Source organism: Sander lucioperca, chromosome 1 (assembly GCF_008315115.2).
Source record: "Sander lucioperca isolate FBNREF2018 chromosome 1, SLUC_FBN_1.2, whole genome shotgun sequence".
NCBI classification, from domain to species: Eukaryota; Metazoa; Chordata; class Actinopteri; order Perciformes; family Percidae; genus Sander; species Sander lucioperca.
This window is the reverse complement of record NC_050173.1, coordinates 33,143,590-33,162,557: the sequence shown is the minus strand read 5'-3', so window position 1 is coordinate 33,162,557 and position 18,968 is coordinate 33,143,590. Positions and strand designations below refer to the sequence as shown.

The window sequence follows — 18,968 nt, the reverse complement described above, 5'->3', positions numbered from 1 at the left end:
TGATCAAGCCAGCTTCACACAGACACTCAATTTTGGAGCTGTCTAATTCCCTGACCCCATTAGGTGCTGCCAGAGTCACAAACTCAATACTTTATTTATTCTGTCTCCCGCCCTCCCCTGTCTCTCTTAGTCACTCTGCCTTTGTCTAACACTTGTTCCACTCCTTCAATATACTTCAAGTTTTTTTTGTTTTTTTTCTCCTAAGCTTAGATTTATCCGTGGAGCGATAGAGACATCTAGTGTCATTCTTGAAAACTGAGTCAAAGTGAAATAGATTAGTCTACATCCTAAATATGGCATTCTTCACCAGCCTAAACACATTCAATTTAAATATTAGGTACATTAGGAAAAAGCTGGTTGGTAGGCCTAAGGCTATATAAATGATGCTAAATCATAAAATAAATACACGTCATTGCATTTTTAAACTACATCTATTAAGCCCTGTACAGTCTGCGTACATGCAAAGTATGTGTATGACTAGAGGTATAACCATTCATATGAGTGCATTTGTGTATTCTGGTAAATTCTCAGGCCTCCATCTCCACTCGGAATTGAAAAAAATAGCAAAGTAGCAGGTACTCCTGCATTCATTCCCACACAAATGCTAACCCTTCTATTCCCTGTGCGTCCCTCCCTCATTCTCTCAACATCTGCCTAGCAATTTACCTCAACTCTCAATTTCTTCTTTATTATTGTCTCGCCTTCCACCTCCCTTCTCTCTTCATCTCTGTAATTATCAAGCTGTATTTTCTGCCACTCTACAGCTCTCACTCCCACCCTCGCTTCCTGTCTCTCTGTGCAGTGCATTACAGACAACCTCTATTGTGTTCCACTGGATCACCTGGACGGAAAGCCGGATAGGAAAGAGGGAGGGATGGAAGAGAGGGAAGTTTAAAAGACCTCAGCTGGGACCATTTATTTGGGCCAACCTACCTTTTCCATCCTCACAATAGATTCCCCAAACTGTGTTAAAAATAAACTACAATTTCCTGCCTGTCTGATACCGTCAAGGCAACACCGACCAACAACACAACTAACTCAAATCAAATATCTGCATGCCTGCACATGTTGTGTTTTGCCTGTTTTCTGTGACATTAAGTAAGGCAACACATTCCTCCCTTTTGTGTAGCTTCATGTAAAAGTAGACATAGATGTGTAAATGTGCATACACTATGCCGTACAAATTTTGACTTGCCCTTAACTTTATTCTATCCCCTTCTTGTCATTCAATTATTCACTCTTCCTTCCTCCTCTTTTTCCATAGCTAAACCCCCAAGGGCTTTGGAAGACACAGGGAGAGACATTAGCATATTTCTGGTGATAAGAGGTGATGGCGTTCATTTCTATTAAAATGGAATTGGAGTTCTTTGCATGTATTAATTTCTTAGCCTTTGAACGGTGCTCTAGAAAACAAACAGCAAATGGAGGACAGGGCTGAGAGGAGGAAGAGGTGGATGAAGAAAGGGAAGAAACTCCTTCTTAAGTTTTCCTTTTGTCATGGTTATTTTGGCAGACTGCATTGGTACTGCAAAATAAATTGCTGGTGACAGTTCCATAACTACTTTCCTGTATGTATATGAAATACATGTATTATGCTGCAATCAGGACTCGGAATTCTGCCTCCTAATTGTTATTGTACACCTAGAGTTCTAGAATTTTAGAGCAGCTTTTCTCTGCATGCCCAATCATTCAGAACATTTAGCAACAATTAGCCTTATTCTAGTATAAATGCCAATGTATGTATCACAATGGTAGAACAGCATTGATAAGTAAATCCCAGATGATACAATATCTAGTCTCTTGTCACAAAACAATATATCAGCTCTGATATGTGAATGTGTGAGCAGGCACATATGTGAGAGTGTATCGACATGTATGAGTGTGTGTATGTTCATGTGCTACCTGGCCAAATAGTCATTACGGATCAGCAGCAGGTGCTGCATCACGGACAGGAAGTGGGTTTCGCCCTTGGAGTCCTTCACAGTGTTGAATAGGATCTCAAACACTTCCCTCACATCAGTGAAGCAAAAGCAGTTAAGGCTTAATTAACAATTTATAAAAGAGATTAACACAAATATATAAATCTCCATACACAACATCTTCAATAATCAGTGACAACGGAATAGTCTTGCACCAACTGTTGGTGCATAATATTACTAAGGCTTGGAGCAACACAACTAAACACATCAGAATTACAGTCAAATAAAAGTCTAACACAGACCAGACTTGTAGGCCATCTGATAATCTTTGTTGCATAGGGACGTATAGTATAGTGTGATGACATTTCTGCACAACTACCACAATCAGTTCTATCACACAAATATGTTTGTTATCAAAATCTATTTGACCTCAGTGTTCGTTCAGTGTTGCAGTGACGAAGGCAGACTGTGTTTACACCATGGATGTATTATAAGACCTGTGTACATCGCTCAAAGCGGAGCCCCGTTCATTCCTATGAGAGTTGCTCAGTGGCGCATGAAGCCTTCATGGCACCTAAAAATACCCTGATCTTGTGTTCTTCTTTCGCACTGTCCGGCCCATAGAGCAGGCGCACTAGAGACCTCCACCGGCCGAGCCGGCTGATTCCGGTTTAACTTGAATGGGGATTATATGATTTAATCGAGTGGCTCTTCTAGACTTTCCAAATGTAAATCGAACAGAATGGATCAAATTCTGATTCTGTCATTTTGCAGGGGTTCTGAAGCTAAAAAAAATGTATCCACTGATTTACAGACATCTCTTTCGCCATGTAAGTCTATGGGGAAAAGTATTTTTGCGCCAGAGGGCATCACGTAACGTTTCTACCGTTTGGCTGCTATGTTCAATTTGCTTCAAAGCCTGGCACACTTCCTGGGCGACTGGTTTACACTGTACTGGCTATCCCTGGAGGACATCTGGTGTTGAAGATTATAACTGCACGTCAAAAGCAGAAAGGATAATTACAGCAGTCGGTGAAATTCCTTTTTGAGCCGTTTTTAAAACTACACTGTTACAGTAAGGGTGACTTTCTTTTTATCAAAATCCTGTCCATCCTGGATGTCACACTAAGTCAAAGAGCCTAAAACAGTACGCGTTGTGTGATTACGATAAAGATACATCCTTCCCTGCAAATATGTGTCTTTGTCACATCAGGACAAACTCATTATAGACATTCAGGTTTTATATGAATAGACCATATTTGCTTAGAATATAGCTATTAAGGGGGTCATTTCAGGTCCCGTTTTCTCACCACAAAGTGGTCAGATATGCATGTGTTCACAGTGATATCAAAGTTTAGTAGAATGAACAAAAGATAAGTAATAAGTACTACTAAGTAGTAATTGGACTGACTCTGTTTAACAAAAACAGGTAGTAATAATAATAATAATAACAATAATTCATGGTAAAAGTCCACCAGTGTCCGGATGTGTGGCTGCTTTTAACTGCACTGCAGATGAGTAGCACGTCTGTAAGACGCTAATTGGCAAAGACGGATTCTGAATGTAAAAAAGTCCACACAGGGTCAATGTCCCTAGAGCCTGAAAGATTATGCTCATCACGTAGGAAAATATTAAGTTTGCATCCGTCCTGGAAGAAAGTAAGTGGTCAGGCCGATAACTGGGAAGAAAGGGGCAATCTGATTTGGTGTAGATTGCTCCTTGTAGACTCATGTTTATAATGAAGGGAATACATGCATATACTTCTTTATCCTATCTGTGTGAATCATACATATTCTTTCATTATAAAAAATACATTATGAAGGTTATTCATTTCACTCTTCAAACTAGCAAAGTAACAAACACAAAACCACGAGCATGCAAAGTTATGTTACCAGGTAGCCTATATAGATGTTCAAGGTCATAAAGTTGACCCTGACAATTTCTACAGAGGAACAATTTTGCCCAGTGGAAGGATATTCCATCTCAATGCGGATGTCTTCAAGACGTGCTTTGAGGTCCTCAGAGTCATCTTCAGCCTGCTCATCAAACACCATGAGTTGCACCCTCAGCTCTTCGTTTTCTATCAGTCGCACCTCCTGCAGGGACAGCGATGGGATGTAGACGGAGGGATGAAAAGGCAAGGGGGAGAATGACAGATGTGTTTGGCAAACATTGGGTTTGGACAGTTGAGACAAAATTTTCAAAGCATATAAGTGTGTCAGCCAGTCAGCAAGACAGAGGCATCAAGAGTGAGAGAGACATGAGGAGTAAGGATTTGCAAATGTGTGTGTTGTTAGAGTCACTCTGAGAGAACATCAATAGGGAAGGTTTTCTGTACCGTCAGCAGGTCTCTGAGTCCCAATCTTAGCAGTTCAGAGCGAATATGGATCCTGAAGTCCAACTCTTCTCCCCGGCTTATTAAGGCGTTGATTAGCTGCATGCAGCCACCCTGCCAACAACATATCGAAAAGTCAGCTTCACAATTCCGAGTAACTGGATAGATGATAACTATAATACAAAAACACAGCAAGTCTTTTCCACTGCAGATTGCACTGAGTAGTGCTGTCTATCAAATGCAGCTGGGTTGGTGTCATTTGTCAACAAAAACACATATGGGGATTTATAATTCTTAAAGTATGTGTGTGCATGTGCACCTTAAGAGCAATGTTGTGATTGTTCATGCCAGCAAGGAGAGGCTGGAACCTCTCGATGTCCCGTCTCTCTGCCTCCTCTGTAATGGCCTCCAAAACACGCTCATGACTGCAAAACAGACATTTATGCACATCATATAAAATGTTGCTACATGTTGTTAAATCAAATATCAATACATAAATACAAAATTTGCCATTAAACAAATGTATGCAGAATTAAAATGTACATTATGTTGCTTTATTCAACAGTTTTTTATTGAAACCTGACATACAGGTAAAAGAGAAAAGAAATATGATAGGCAATTACTCAATTATTGATGTCAATGCTAGGTTGCTAACTGTTGCCAATAGAGCAGTTCAAGACTGTAATTTTGCATAACACTGCATATTAGACTCCAGACTTTAACTGTAGGAAGGAATTGGTTGTGCAGTGCCATACTTTCTGTTCTGTACTTATTAAATGACATGGTGTCAGAATTCCACTAATGCTTACAGGTTCTCAGGATGTTCCAATATTGAGATGGCAGAAAGTAGCTTGACAGCATCCACCATCATATGTGGCACCTGAGGGTTGATGGCTTTGACCAACAGAGGAATTCCCTCAACTGACTCCAGCATGGATTTTAGACCATACTAAAGGGGAGAGAAATGAAGTAGGAAGAGAGAAAGCAGAATGAGGTGAAGTCACTTAAGGTTTATTTTCTGCAGCAAGGCAAATACCAGGCTTTCATGGTTCAAATTATAGTGTTTACATCTGAAGAATAGGAATCAATTTGTCTCCTGCAGGTACCACATTGCTGATACTCAATTACCGGTGTGTAATTATTAATAAATGTGATATATTTCAAAGACATTTACACTAATTACCTAGGGTTGGCCCATCACCACACTGATAACTCAAATCACTCTAAGGTTAATAGTATTCATTATAATGAACTGACAGAAGTTGGTCACATTGACTTCATAATGCCCTCTAGAGGAAGAACTGCTACACTACAACAAGGACACAAAATGGGATAAAAAATGATTCCATTACTAGTTATATTACTTACAACTACATGCAACAACTATGTGCAGCTATGCCAAAAAAAGATTAGGTATCTTGACGTGAGTAAAGAAACAGTCAATTTTCTTACCTTGTTGTTCATAAAGGCTTTTAGACAACGAATGATCTCGTGCTGACATTTCACTCCCATCATTCTAGTTGGTGGATGAGAGAAAAGACATTCAGAAAGACATTACAAACACATTGCTAATGAGTACAATTTCTTTTTCTGAGGTTAAGGTGTCTCACGGGTACTCGTCTTTGTCCTCCTGTAGTCTTTTAAGCAGATTCAGCAGCAGGGCCAGCCCTTCATCTCCAAAGTTCTGCACCCAACTGGAAGTGACAAGACCACATGATTAGTATACCGTGCTTTTGACATTTTCACATTTTATAGCTTCCCCCCCCCCCTTGGCTTCTCCCATTGCCATTCAATTGAAATATATTTATTTATTTTTAATGTAATTTTCCCACTTCAGTTTAAAGCTTTTGCTGTGTCTTCTTGGTACGCCTTTAAACTTATTTCAAAAAAGATGTGCACTTAATTGTTGATAATGACCGGATGGTTCAAGGACATACTGCATACAGTTGGACATGATAGCCATGTTTTATTTTAAAAGGACTAGCATGACCTACCTCTATTTCTGGTGTTAATGTAAATTTCATAATGTTGAAAAATGTGGGTACAACAGCACAACCATCACTTGTTATTTTGTGTACATAGCTGATGCTGTAGCCTATAGGCTCCCCACCCTCATATACAGGGACAATGCATGATTCTGTGTCCAAAAATTCATCATAATCATCCCCAAGTTGATTTAGAGGTATTTTGAAAAAATAGACGAACACCAGATGACTTAAACGTAGTTATTAATGTTTTCTGGTGCTGTAATGTTTGAAATAAAGACGTAACAGGCCTATCTTATCAATTATGATCATTGAAAAACACCTTTTTTATCTGAAGGTCAAACTCTGTAATGCATATGGTCAAATAATTACAGTACTCACTGGGCCTTTAAACGGCAAAATGGTCAGTGGTCAAGTATGGATGCAGAGTTTTTAGAAAGAAGTCAAATGGAGATCACCTGTGTGAGGTATTCCATTGAAGCTTCTTCAGCAGCAATTGAAGCATATGTGAATAGGCCTGTATCACCTTTGCACATCAATACACTGCAATATTTGAGATTTTATTTAAGCTCTGTCAAGTTACATGGGTATCATGAAAGATCAGTCAAGTCTCAATTGGACTGAGGTCTGGACTCCACACTGGAAGGTTAAAACTAAATGTATCTGGTTCAATGTTTGATTTTTTTACTCACTGTATGTATCTGTATGGAAGTATGTGTGTGTATTACCTGACAGGGTTGTTATTGAGAGAGACTCGCAGAGATTCCAGACAGCTCAGCAGCTGTGTGTCTCGGTAGTCTGACTTTAACTCCTGGATGTACATCATGGCTGATTTGGCGCTCTCTTTCTGGTTTTGACCCTAATCAACCAACACAAAATCACATTGTTTATTGCATTTATGTTCATCTTCTTACAGGTTGTAATTGGTGTTATTTCCACATGGAAGCCTAATTTGAATTTTTGATTTGCAGAATTAAAGGGTACTGTGTGTAGGATTTTCTCTTAATAGGCTTATTTCACAGTTATATGAACTGCGCAGCAACCATCTGTGCTTGGTTATGTAGGTCCTTTGAGTCACTCGCTTTCACCATGTTTGATTATATTACACCTGCTATTTTTATTCACCCAACGACTAAAAGTGTAGCTGGTCCTTCCAATGATGGTTGTGATATTTCATTGAATCTACATTTCACCAGTGAATACATGTGTATAATGTCTATTACAATCCAGTCTTGGAGACACAGTCAATCCCTGAACACACAGTCAAGGAAAGGCCTTTGACTGTACATTTATCTGAACAATTAGTCCAAGATAATAGTGTATAAAAGTATAATCTGATCTCTTTTTTATTTGGTTATTTCACCTCACGTCATTCAAATAGTTTTGAAAGTGAATATGACAAAAACCAATATGTAGCACTGTGTGTTTAGCATAGGACAATATGGCATATAAAGGACCAAACTCTGTAACTTGTACTGATTTTAGCCAATGCTAAAATAAATAAATAAAAAAAAAAAAAACGTGCATGAAGCTGTCTGCAAATTCCCTACAGCACACTGCATTAGCAACATTTATTTTGGTACTGACAGCTTTAGACGTGTGGAGGTACTGGGAGACCATCTCTCGTTTGATCATAATGTCTTTTGCCCTTAGAGGCTGCTGCTTCTCCCCATTCAGGTTCATATCCACCTAAAGAAAGACAGGAGGAGGAAAGTAAAAAGAAAGAAGTAGGACAGAGGGATCAACAAGGTATTCTGAGACAAGGCGATGGCATAAGGAAAAATCTGTAGACTCAAGCAATTAATAAACAGAAAACGCACAATACAAATGGAAATCATATTGTATTTATAAATGTGACAAATTGCATTAACATATTTCAACTAGTCTCTGCTGAATTGGAAGCAATTGGAAGGCCCCCAGTGAGATGCTAACAGATGCTCAGCTGACAAGTGCGAGCAGTATGTCAAAGCATACCTATTGAGTAACAGAGAAATGTACTTCCTCTTAAAATCAACCCTTTCACAATTTTAGTTTTTCTTTTAAAGGTGTTAGTAAATCTACATGAAGGGTCTTTAATCAGGGAGTGATTATGTATTTGTAAGTGGAATATACCAAGTAGAAGTTTCCATGGCTGTTCAGGGGGGATAATGAATAGGTAATTAACCAAAAGCTGAATCTTTCATACACAACACACACACACACACACACACTTTAACGATCTTTCTCACCAGCATCTGTTCGAAGAGTTCCAGGACGTATTCATCAGAATGATCATGCAGCATAGCACTCGGAGCGCCGAGCTCATAGCTGGCAGCTGAAGAGTGTCGCTGACTCGGAACCTGGACGGGCTTCTCCTTGTCCTTTTTCCTCATGCTGGTGAAACGCTCCAACTGGATTAGTAGACAACATGACACACAGGTTAGAGGAAAGAGGTCAGGGAGAAAAACTGCAAAGTGTAACCATCACTGTAAGGCCACAGAACAAGGTAACAATCCCAAATCAACTCACAGATTGAAGACAGGCCTGCTCTCTGTTGTGTTGTGTGTTAAATAATTAAATAATAATACAATACATAAGGGGAATCTTCCCTTAGTTGTGGGATATTATATTTTCTACAACAGTAGAAACCTTTCAACAATGTGAGATGGTGATTAGGGATTAGAGACTTTTAGAGGTTTTTGCCAACAAACGGTGCCACACAAAGTCAACATGCAGTCAACACTGGCAGGCGCAGAATATAAGGTTAAATTTGAACAAACAATGGGGGATTTCTTTCCCTCTGGTTTTAAAGATTGTGTGGTAAATTGCCAAAACTTGTGTTGATATCATTTATTGCCAAATGAAAAAACACTGACGAACATCAACTTTTGGATACATGTAAACTTATCGCATTGACATAGTGACCGTCCATAATGATTCATGAACAATAATCTGTCAGTATGTATGATTCTGGCATCCTCCTGTGACAGGCACATGAGGGCATCACTTGTCTATGTGCCAAGCATTTCATGCCGTCAGTGTGCATCTTAAAGCATGCACATCCAATGGGAGTACAGCACAGGACAAAACACAGGCACTGTGTTATGGTGGACTGTGTTAGTGTGGCAGACTGTGACATGACATCCAATGAATAATGGTGAGTTGGTTTATTAAAGATCAGAGATCAATGACAGATGGACGAATCAAACACACAGGTGACAGTTAACAAACCTACCTCGTCAGGAATCAGGCGTTTGAGGGTCTGTAAAGGATGAATGGATGAAAGGGAGAAAAATTTAATGGAAGGGTAGGAAAAATCAAACAGACGGCAGGGGAGAGCAGTGACGAGAGTAAGCGGATGGAGGAAGAGAAAGAGAAAGAATCAATTAGACAAAAATCATCTGACAGGAAACAGATCTAGGAAACAGTCTACAGAGGTCATAAATGATTCGCAGCAGGACAGAGGGAAACACTAACTAAATCACTGTTGTATAACTCAATGCAGTCATTGATACACATCTCTAGAGAACTAATATATTTACATTAGAGTCTAAGTTGAGGTAGTCAAGAGAAGAGATAATTACATGACTGGCCTATTAGTAGCAGATTAGCAGTCAACATTCAAACAGTCAAAGGCAGAGAGACATTTTTTAAGAGGGGGAAGTGGGACATATATATATAAAATATACACTTGCGTATCTTGGCCACTAGGTGTCAGGCTACATCCAATAATGTCGCTGTAGGATACCTATTGCTGGCAGTATCACTTTCAAACTGGAAAAGCACATGCCCTGACAAAGTCCATGCAGAGCAAACATCAAAATGACTCTAAATAGAATAATCAGAAATAATATTAGTATCACAAAGTGGAAGGGCAGAAATCCAAAATGAAAAATACTAACATAGAGGCAAGCTGTTTTCCATGTATTTTGACAGAGAAAAGCAAAAGTCACAATGAACCTCCAAGTGCTACACTTTGTAAACAACCCACAAGAAATCAAATAGCAGGCAACCTTGGGGGCTGCAGGAGTCTAAGGTTCACAAGATCACACACAGAACAGTGTCTTCTTAAAGTTTTCTCATTTAAGGAACACACACAAACAGACTAAATGCAGTGCCATGCTACTGACATATGTTTCCCTTCTTCTGTCAGCTAAAGCCTAAGTAGAGAGGTGCACATGCCTCTCTATGTTTGGCTCAGCTTGTAGACAAAATCTACACTCGCACAATTCACAAGTCTCAGGATATTCAGCTGTCTACTGTATATTTCAAAATATAAGCAACTTTAACAATTTTAGCAGTTAAGGTATGGGGTAATTGTAGTAAAAAGATTTTTCACAAGTTAAAAAGTTAAAACAAGAAAAAGTACAAAAAGGTTGTTCCTGCATTGCTGCTTCTTCATCTCATCTATAAGCTACTCTATTGTGAACAGTGCTTCAAAGATATACATTACAATACATAGTCAGCTATTTTGATTAGAATAAATCAATGTAGGGCTGCACCATATGAGTCAAATATTGAATTGTGATTATTTTGACTGGTATTGCAACTGCAATATGATTCACGATATTAGAGGGAACGATAATCATTATTATTGTTCTCATTTTCATTAAAAAATATATTAAAATGATCATGATGTGATTTTTGCGAGCATTTGTACCAAACAAAGAATTTTTCCTAAGTCTGTAGAATACAACTTGTAGGCCAGGACATATCTGCAGCACCACAAAACTTAATTCAGAATGGTTTTTGACACTGGGTTGAAAGGTCACAGAGCAAAACGGAGATTTGTGAGTTGATTTTTGAATTCATAATTCTTTATTACAGACACTGTAATTCCACAATGATTTAACAAAGCTTCTGGATGGCCTACAATTGTTAGAGGATCTCGTTAAAACGGCGCATTTCTCTGCTTCTAAACCAAAAAAAAGTAAGTCTCTGCACTGTATTGATCTGGAGATATTCAATATTACATTATACCACGTGCACTTTAGAGGGTTAACATTAAAAAAAGTCTAGACCCCAAATATACGACAAACCCACTTTTTCAGACGTATATCCAGGGGAGAAAAAAAACGTCTCATATTCGGACCAATACGGTACTTGGATTTTCCCTTCTGTTATTTGTAATTCTAGTGAAAGCTTATTTTCGGCTGTGAGAGTCAATCTGTTTATCTTTGTCCTCCAGATGTTGCACATTGCCTCTAAGCTGAGCTCTAAATCAAATTAAGTCTTGAGTGATTTACCATTCATGTGAAATCCTAAGAACAAAATAACAGTGGGACAAATACAATTTTACTGCAATACATTGTGATACATTTGCTTTGTCTCTTGTTGATTGTGCGGGTGTGAATGCACGTCTTGCTTACTACAGTAGGTGTCAGGCTACACCCAATAATGGGAAACCCAGCAGAGATACTAACAACTGTCCTCAAGAACCTTCACACATGCCCTAAAAAGTTATACAGGGAGCACATACTCAAAAAGTATTTATTTGTTTCTATTTTTTTTTTTTATTTCAGCACAGCAGTGTAGAATACAAGACTTACATCAGAACAATATCCGTTTCATTTTCTCTACTGTCCATTTTTCTTTTTCAAACCTAAAGACAACGGGAACTTACAGTTTGGGAGAGGTAAGTTGTACAGTGCAGTGTTAAGGGTTAAAACAAAGTTGGCAAGACCGGGGAGAACTTTAAAGAAACTTGAAAGTAGCATTAAAAATGATATTATTGACAGAAAATAACAAAAGGTAGTTTTCAAACGACATTAGTCATTTTTTCGGGGTCCTTTGAAAATTAAAACATTACTCATTTATTCCATATTTCAACAAATTCTATCCGTAAGAGCTATATTTACTTAAAATTAAAGTTTCCCAGGTCATTACGTCTAACAGGACAATTAACAACTCAGGTTTTGCACTACAGAATGTTTTGCCTAATGCTTTACAGTTTTGTGGCAGCAATCAAAATGTTACATGCATTTTACACAATGCCACAAAAACAACACCAACACAATACCTTAGATTAGAACATATTGAAGAGTGACAAACTATTGTCAGATGGGTATTGGTATCAGCAGATACTCAATGCTGTGGTTATTAGGGGTGAGGTTTTTTGTGACGATTTTTAAAATCGATTCTTTTCCCTAGAATTGATATATTCCTCTTTTTTTTAACCAATGATTCACCTAAATATTTTCTGTTTATATAGTACAGCTGACAGCGACTACATCATATCCGTTTCCAGCAAAACAGACGGAAAGCAGAAAATACATGTTATGTACTACTTCACAAATGAAATAAATGTCAGACTGACTGACTCACATGTCAACATGGCATCATGACTTTGCGTAAACATACACGGCACTTTCCTAAAGCCAAATGGCGTGTTATCTGTACGCATTTTGAGCTATCCACACGTATGTCTACGCTGTATACAGCAGATGTAAACACGGCACGTGTGTATGTTTACATGCCGTGCTATTGCGAGAACAACGTCACACGCGTGTTTAAAAAAAAAAAAAAAAAAAAAAAAAAAGGTTGGGCTTAGGGAAAGAACATTGGGAAAGGCTTTAGTAACACTAAAAAAACGACAAAAACACGACGGTGACCAACGTCACACGCTTAGGAAAACAATAAACGTTTGGGTTTAGGAAAGGAACATTTATTTAAAAAAAAAAAGAAACTGTTGTTAAACGCCACACGCAGGACGCGATCCCGGCTCTCCTGGGTGAAAGTCATGTGTTTTACACATTCGCCACCCCAACCAACCTCTGTCCTTTCATACTACTCGCTATGGCGAAAATTCACATGTAATGTAAGTCAATGGAGGCTAAACGGCGTCGATAAACACGCTAAAAAAGGATTATGCGTCTTCATAACACACAAAAATGGCATATGAATTGGCGTGTCATACATACGCCACTTGGTGAGATCAGTCTGGACATGTAATGTGCATTCATCTAAGAAAACAATTTGTTTTTAGAAATGTCTCATGATATTTTGTCTCTAGAAGTTAATTGTTTAACTTTTGTTTTTGTTAAAGAAGGAAAAGAAAATTGCAATACTCAATACTATTAAATCGCAGTACTTCTAGAATCGCAATGAATGAAAATCGCAATACAAATCGAATCTGCACCCTTAATCGTGAAAGAATCAAATTGGGACAAAGTCATATCGTCCCAGCCCTAGTTGTTTTCAATCTTTCTCTAATATTTGCTTTACAACTGATGCTTGCACTTTCATACTACACTTTCTACTAGCTGATTGTCTTATTTTGTTTACAAGTTCCAGATGGAGTCTGGAGATGATGTGGGGTAGCCTACTTATTGTTTACTGTTTACATCTTACTTTAAACACTTCAGGCTGTTGCAGCTAGCTCAGGGGAGAGACTGGATGACACTAGGTGGTAGGTGCACAATAAAAACAATTGCCTTCTGCATTTTTGTTATGCTTTTCCCTCCATTGTACCGAACCGTGATGTCTGAACCGAGGTATGAACCGAACCGTGACTTCAGTGTACCGTTCCACCCCTAGTCCACATACGTCTGTGTGTGTGTGTCTGTTGCAAATATTTTGCATTTTGTTTTCTTTTAATCACCTACTACTTTCACATGGCATTGAATTAGGGGTAAATGTAGCAAATGTGGTTTGTCATTATGTTTAATTGTTCTACAGCTGTCTCCAGATGTACAACGTAAGAGTTGGGCTTGCTAATAGCCTCACTGACCAAACACCTGTTGAAAAAGATATGGAGTATTAATATTTAGGCTACTGTATAGATTTTGTAACAACCTTAATGTAGTTATCAAGACTTCCTGTGCCCTTGTCAAGTTAATTGGACATTTCCTGTCACAGGTGAAAGACTGAGAGAAAAAAAGCACTGATTATGGGGAGAATAGTCAAGAGAAGGATGTTTACTTTACACAGCTGCCCTTAAATAACAGTCCCTCAACCCATGCACACAGACAGGGGCAGAAACACACACACACACACACACACACACACGTTGTGGTGCTATTCAGCCCACAGAAGGAAAATATACAGCTGACATTGGGCACAGTGGATTGTGGGTAATCGCACGAGAAACTGAATATGAGTGAGTCAGGAAGACAGTGATAGAGATAGATGGGGAGGAAGAGACAAAAAAAACCTGTGAAAATTAAGTGTTAAGTTCTGCTTTTCAACCCACAAATACAGCTGACAATATATGTACTCGTATGTTTAAACAGTGTTTGAGCCACAATTGTCTTTGAGGATGTCAAATGGTCTCTAAGTACTGTCTCTCTGTCTCAGGGGAACCACAAAGGTAACAATGAACCGCTTCAAAACCACTTTCAGAACTGCTGAGTACCAAGGTCTCCGTTAAATGAATGTGAACCAATGCCAGCTATCATACAAGTACTTGGTTATTCATACGGCTGGGCGATATAGCTGAATGTTATACCACAATAATAATATTGCAAAATGATGTATCAAATAATCTAATTGTTGTTCGGTGCAATGAACAGTTTTTCCACTGTTAAGCATTACATAAAACAAAAGCTTCATTGACTTAATGTTAGTGCTTTTAATTACAATCATTTCGGAATCATTACATTAAACGATCAACATATCAGATATGATCATATAATCCATTGACAGTCTTTACACATATTGAATTATTCCCCAGCCCTAGTTAGTTATGCTACTCTCAGAAGTATAATACAAACATAAACATCTCCATGAATGTGTGTCCTCTACATTGATCTTTAACATAACACTGAAAAATGATCCACTGAGCCTGTGATGCAAAAGATTATGCCTCAACAAACTGATGTAACTAAAATTGACAAAAATATCTGAGAAGCCTTTGTAGCAGCATGCCAGCAAACTTGTGAGTGATGAGGGGAAAACCAGTCGTACAAGTAGAACAAAAGTACACATTCTAAGATAAATAAATAGCAGCCTGAGTATCACTAATGTTTGGCATCGAATCTACACACCACCATTTTTGTCACAGAGTGGAAGTGGTTGGCCATTTACTAAATTTTGTCCTAACCCTAAAAGGAATAGTCGATTAATTGAATAGTAGTCTGGATCAACGATAGGGCTGCACGATATGAGGAAAATATGCGATATGCAGTAACTTTGTTGAAGGTCGTGGTAACGCTATTACTAAATAAACAGATATTAAAGTGAACTCAGTTCTGCATTTCTTCTACTTTTAGTATTCTGCTTAAATACAACAAATTGCTTGTTGAATTTAAAACAAATGAAAGGAAATAATTTCCAAAATTATTTTATTAAACAAATTGAACATTGAATTGAATATAAAAGACATGACATGCAAGATAGACAGTTACATTCTAATGTGCAGTCTTCTACTGATATTTTCTTTCAACGAACACAAAAAAATCTCTTTCGAGTGTCTTTCGCGATATGTCGCAGCCTGTCGCGATGTGTTTAATGCTCCAGTTGGTATTGTGATAGCGATAAAAAAAAAACAAAAAAAAAAACATATTTTATGCAGCCCAATTCAACGACATTTCCAGGATAATTGCTTCAATTTAGGTGCCGCCGGATGTCCCTCACCTTCCTCTCTGTGTTGCCGTTTTCAAACTCTGTTCCCTTCGGGAAACCACAACAAACTTTGAGCTAGCAAGCTACACGCTGAAAATGGCAAGTTTTGAAGAATATTTGGATCATGTAACAAGGCATGCCTGCTTGGTTCTTTCGGGGAATCATTGACTATGTTTATATGCACATAATATTCCGGGTTTTGCCCTTATTCCGAAAAAGACGATATTCCGACTAAGCCATTTACATGGCTAATGAAAGTGAATATTCCACTAATAATCTAAGGCCCTATGATTTCCGTGATGCGGAAAATGCGGACGGAATCACGGAATCTACACAGGAAAACAGAATTATCTTATACACGTGGAATCGCACAGAATTTGCATATATTTTGTTGACATATTAAATAAACAATTTTTTTTTTTACTTCCTTCTCATTTTTCAGTTTAAAACAACAAGCGTAGAAAGGTCTCTACCTAAACTGTGGCCAAATGGCATTGTTAAACATGTTGCCTAGTAACCATACGTCCTCACGTTCACGTTGTGAGTTTGTTGCGTGGGGAGGGAAAAAAAAGTCGAAGCGAGTGGCTCCTGATAAGCCAACGGTGGCGAAAAAATTAAGAAACTCTCAATTGACTGCTAAATACCGGGCCGAACAATACCCCAACGACTACTAGTCAGACAACAACTGTTTTGTAAGTTTTGTCAACATACTGTTGACTGGACCCGCAAAGACACATGTAACGACCATTTGAAATCAAAAGTTCATCTCAAGAACAAAGCTAAATCCACAGCAGGCAAATCCCTCTAGGTTACCATTGAGGCAACGACAAAATCAATAGATGCAAGGCGTGAGTTTGTGGAAGATTTTGATTTTGCAATGTTTGCTGAAGCTGACATACCGCTAGAGAAAATGAAGAGGATACGTCCGTTTCTTGTTAAACATTGCAAGCAGGGAGGCGAACTCCCAGAAAACGCCAGCAGCCTCAGGCAGACCACCCTGCCGCGGGTCTTTGACCAGCACATGCAAAAAGTGCTGCAAGAGATCTGTGGAAAGAAAATCTTCCTTGTTGTCGACGAAACCTCTGACAACCGAGATCCCAGTGTCCTCAACATGGTTATAGGTGAGCATCCAATTACCTTTTATTTAGGTAATTTTGAATGTGCTTTGCTGAATATATTAAGTTTAAATAAAAACAGCTGAATTGTGAGTTTGTGTCACTGAGTTTTTAAAGGTCAATACTGCTTAGAAGTGAAAAGAAAACAAGCAAATCCGAAAAATCCGAAAGGGCTAAAAATATATAAAAAAACACTTGAATATGAAAAAAAAATAAAACGGAATTTGAAAAAAAAAAAAAAAAACAGAATTTGAAAAAAAAAAAACGGTCTAAAAACGGATTTCATAGGGCCCTAATATTCCCGTTGTGTAGCCATGCAAAACACAATTTATTTTTAGTTTACCAGCGGTGGTGGACTTGTTGGACCGTGCAAACACAGCCTCCCTCGTTCATTCTTTCAACTAGCTTCTTGAAAAGGTCGGCGTAGGGATGTGCGCATATCCAAAGCCCTGTTGATATCCAAGTCTTTGATAATGTTTAAAAGTAGCTGTGTTTCTCCTTCTTATCGGGTCTGCAGCCTTGCAAACTGTTGGCTGGTTGGTTTGTGTACAGAAACCATAGCAACGCACAGAGCTGACATAAGCCGTAAACAGGCAAGAGGCCGTAAACTGCAGTAAAAACATAGATTGAGACGCATATTCCGAATGCGCTGTATACATGTCCAAAGCATGCCTCTAAAACCTGAATAATACCAGAATATCCCACATGTCTTAATCGGAAAATGCTATATTTGGAAAAAGGCCTTATTTTGAGTATCCAATCAGAATATGCTGTTTACATGACCTGTATCAAATTCAGAATCTTGTCATATTCGGAATAACAGAGGAATATTGGTGTGCATGTAAACGTACTCAGTGTAAAGATTTACAAGGAATATGTTAACGGTATTACTCTCTAACTGGGACGTTTTGGGACCGATTGGCAAGATTGCTGTGAACGAGGTAACGTTACACATGGCGATAAACTGGTAACAGCAAATTATATTCACCATTGATCCAGCTAATTTAAAATCAACAACATCCTATTTCCAGCTTCTCAAATTTGACAGTTGGCTTCTTCCTTAGACTGTTTAATGTCATCGAAAATGTAATGCCTTTGGGTTTGGGACTGTTGGTTGGACAAAACAAAAGATTCAATGACAACTCTGTGGGATCTGTGAAATTGTGATGGTCATTTTTTATAATGTGACATCTAATACCCCAAATGATTAGTTCATTTGTTTAGTAAAAGTAATTAACAGATTAATGTATAAGGAGAGCTCCCTGCATTTGGGCTCAGGTTTATCGCTCACCTTGACCAAATATCAAACTCAAAATTGTGTTAAATGGGTCACGGGACAGTTGTTAACGTAATATCATCATATTTACAAAAGTAAGAAATCAAGAGTGGTGCACTGATTGCTGCTTTGTAATTTCCTGTGCAGGACAAACCCCCTCCAGTGCCACCGACGCCCTACACATACACACAGCCCCACATACAGTACATATAGGCATTCCAAAGGAAGCGTTATTACACAGCCTTGAAGGCAGAAGAACAAATGAGGATAGGAAATGGGATCTGTCGGTGTGTGTGTCTGTCTCTACGAGCAGAAAGCTTAAAGAGAATCAGCAGATGCATTTGGCTTGTGACAGCGATATAATGAGACAGTCACGCACTGTTGCTGATGTTTCTCTGCGTGTGTGCGCACCTGCACCTGTCTGTGCATACATATTTAAGCAGAAGGTCCTGAGAGTGGTGAGAGAGATTATGTAAATCAGAGCAAAAATGAAAACTAAGTAAATGCAGACTGGCAGAAACCAGAGTGGCAAGTTGTCCAGGCAAATGAGATCTGTCAGATGATGATTTGATTAGAGATGCACCGATTACAATTTTCTAGGCCGATTACAATTTCCGATTTTTCATTGAGTTTGACATGCCGATACCAATTTTAGCCGATTCCGATTTCATATTTTCTAACCACTTTACAGCACACACAAATATTTATTTTCTATCTTTTCTTTAAAAGAACATTTTACATAGAACATTTTTTGAATAGATAATCGATCACTATAAAATAGAACTACATAAATTACTC

The 18,968-nt window shown here is 38.4% G+C and overlaps 1 protein-coding gene across 2 annotated transcripts in view; it reads right to left on the bottom strand.

The window, feature by feature from the left end:
- The window catches only part of LOC116052434 (protein diaphanous homolog 1), a 102,254-nt gene that overhangs the window by 65,197 nt on the left and 18,089 nt on the right, over positions 1–18,968 (bottom strand). The window contains exons 2-12 of one of the 2 annotated variants that reach the window (XM_036002669.1): positions 9,454–9,480; positions 8,468–8,629; positions 7,827–7,928; positions 6,968–7,098; positions 5,865–5,948; positions 5,707–5,770; positions 5,064–5,203; positions 4,574–4,679; positions 4,258–4,368; positions 3,897–4,015; positions 1,903–2,019 (exon numbers count right to left, since the gene is read on the bottom strand). In XM_036002669.1, the coding sequence (XP_035858562.1) occupies positions 1,903–2,019; positions 3,897–4,015; positions 4,258–4,368; positions 4,574–4,679; positions 5,064–5,203; positions 5,707–5,770; positions 5,865–5,948; positions 6,968–7,098; positions 7,827–7,928; positions 8,468–8,629; positions 9,454–9,480 (1,163 nt within the window). The remainder of the gene's footprint in view (positions 1–1,902; positions 2,020–3,896; positions 4,016–4,257; positions 4,369–4,573; positions 4,680–5,063; positions 5,204–5,706; positions 5,771–5,864; positions 5,949–6,967; positions 7,099–7,826; positions 7,929–8,467; positions 8,630–9,453; positions 9,481–18,968) is intronic. The other variant, XM_036002670.1, reaches the window with a different exon arrangement.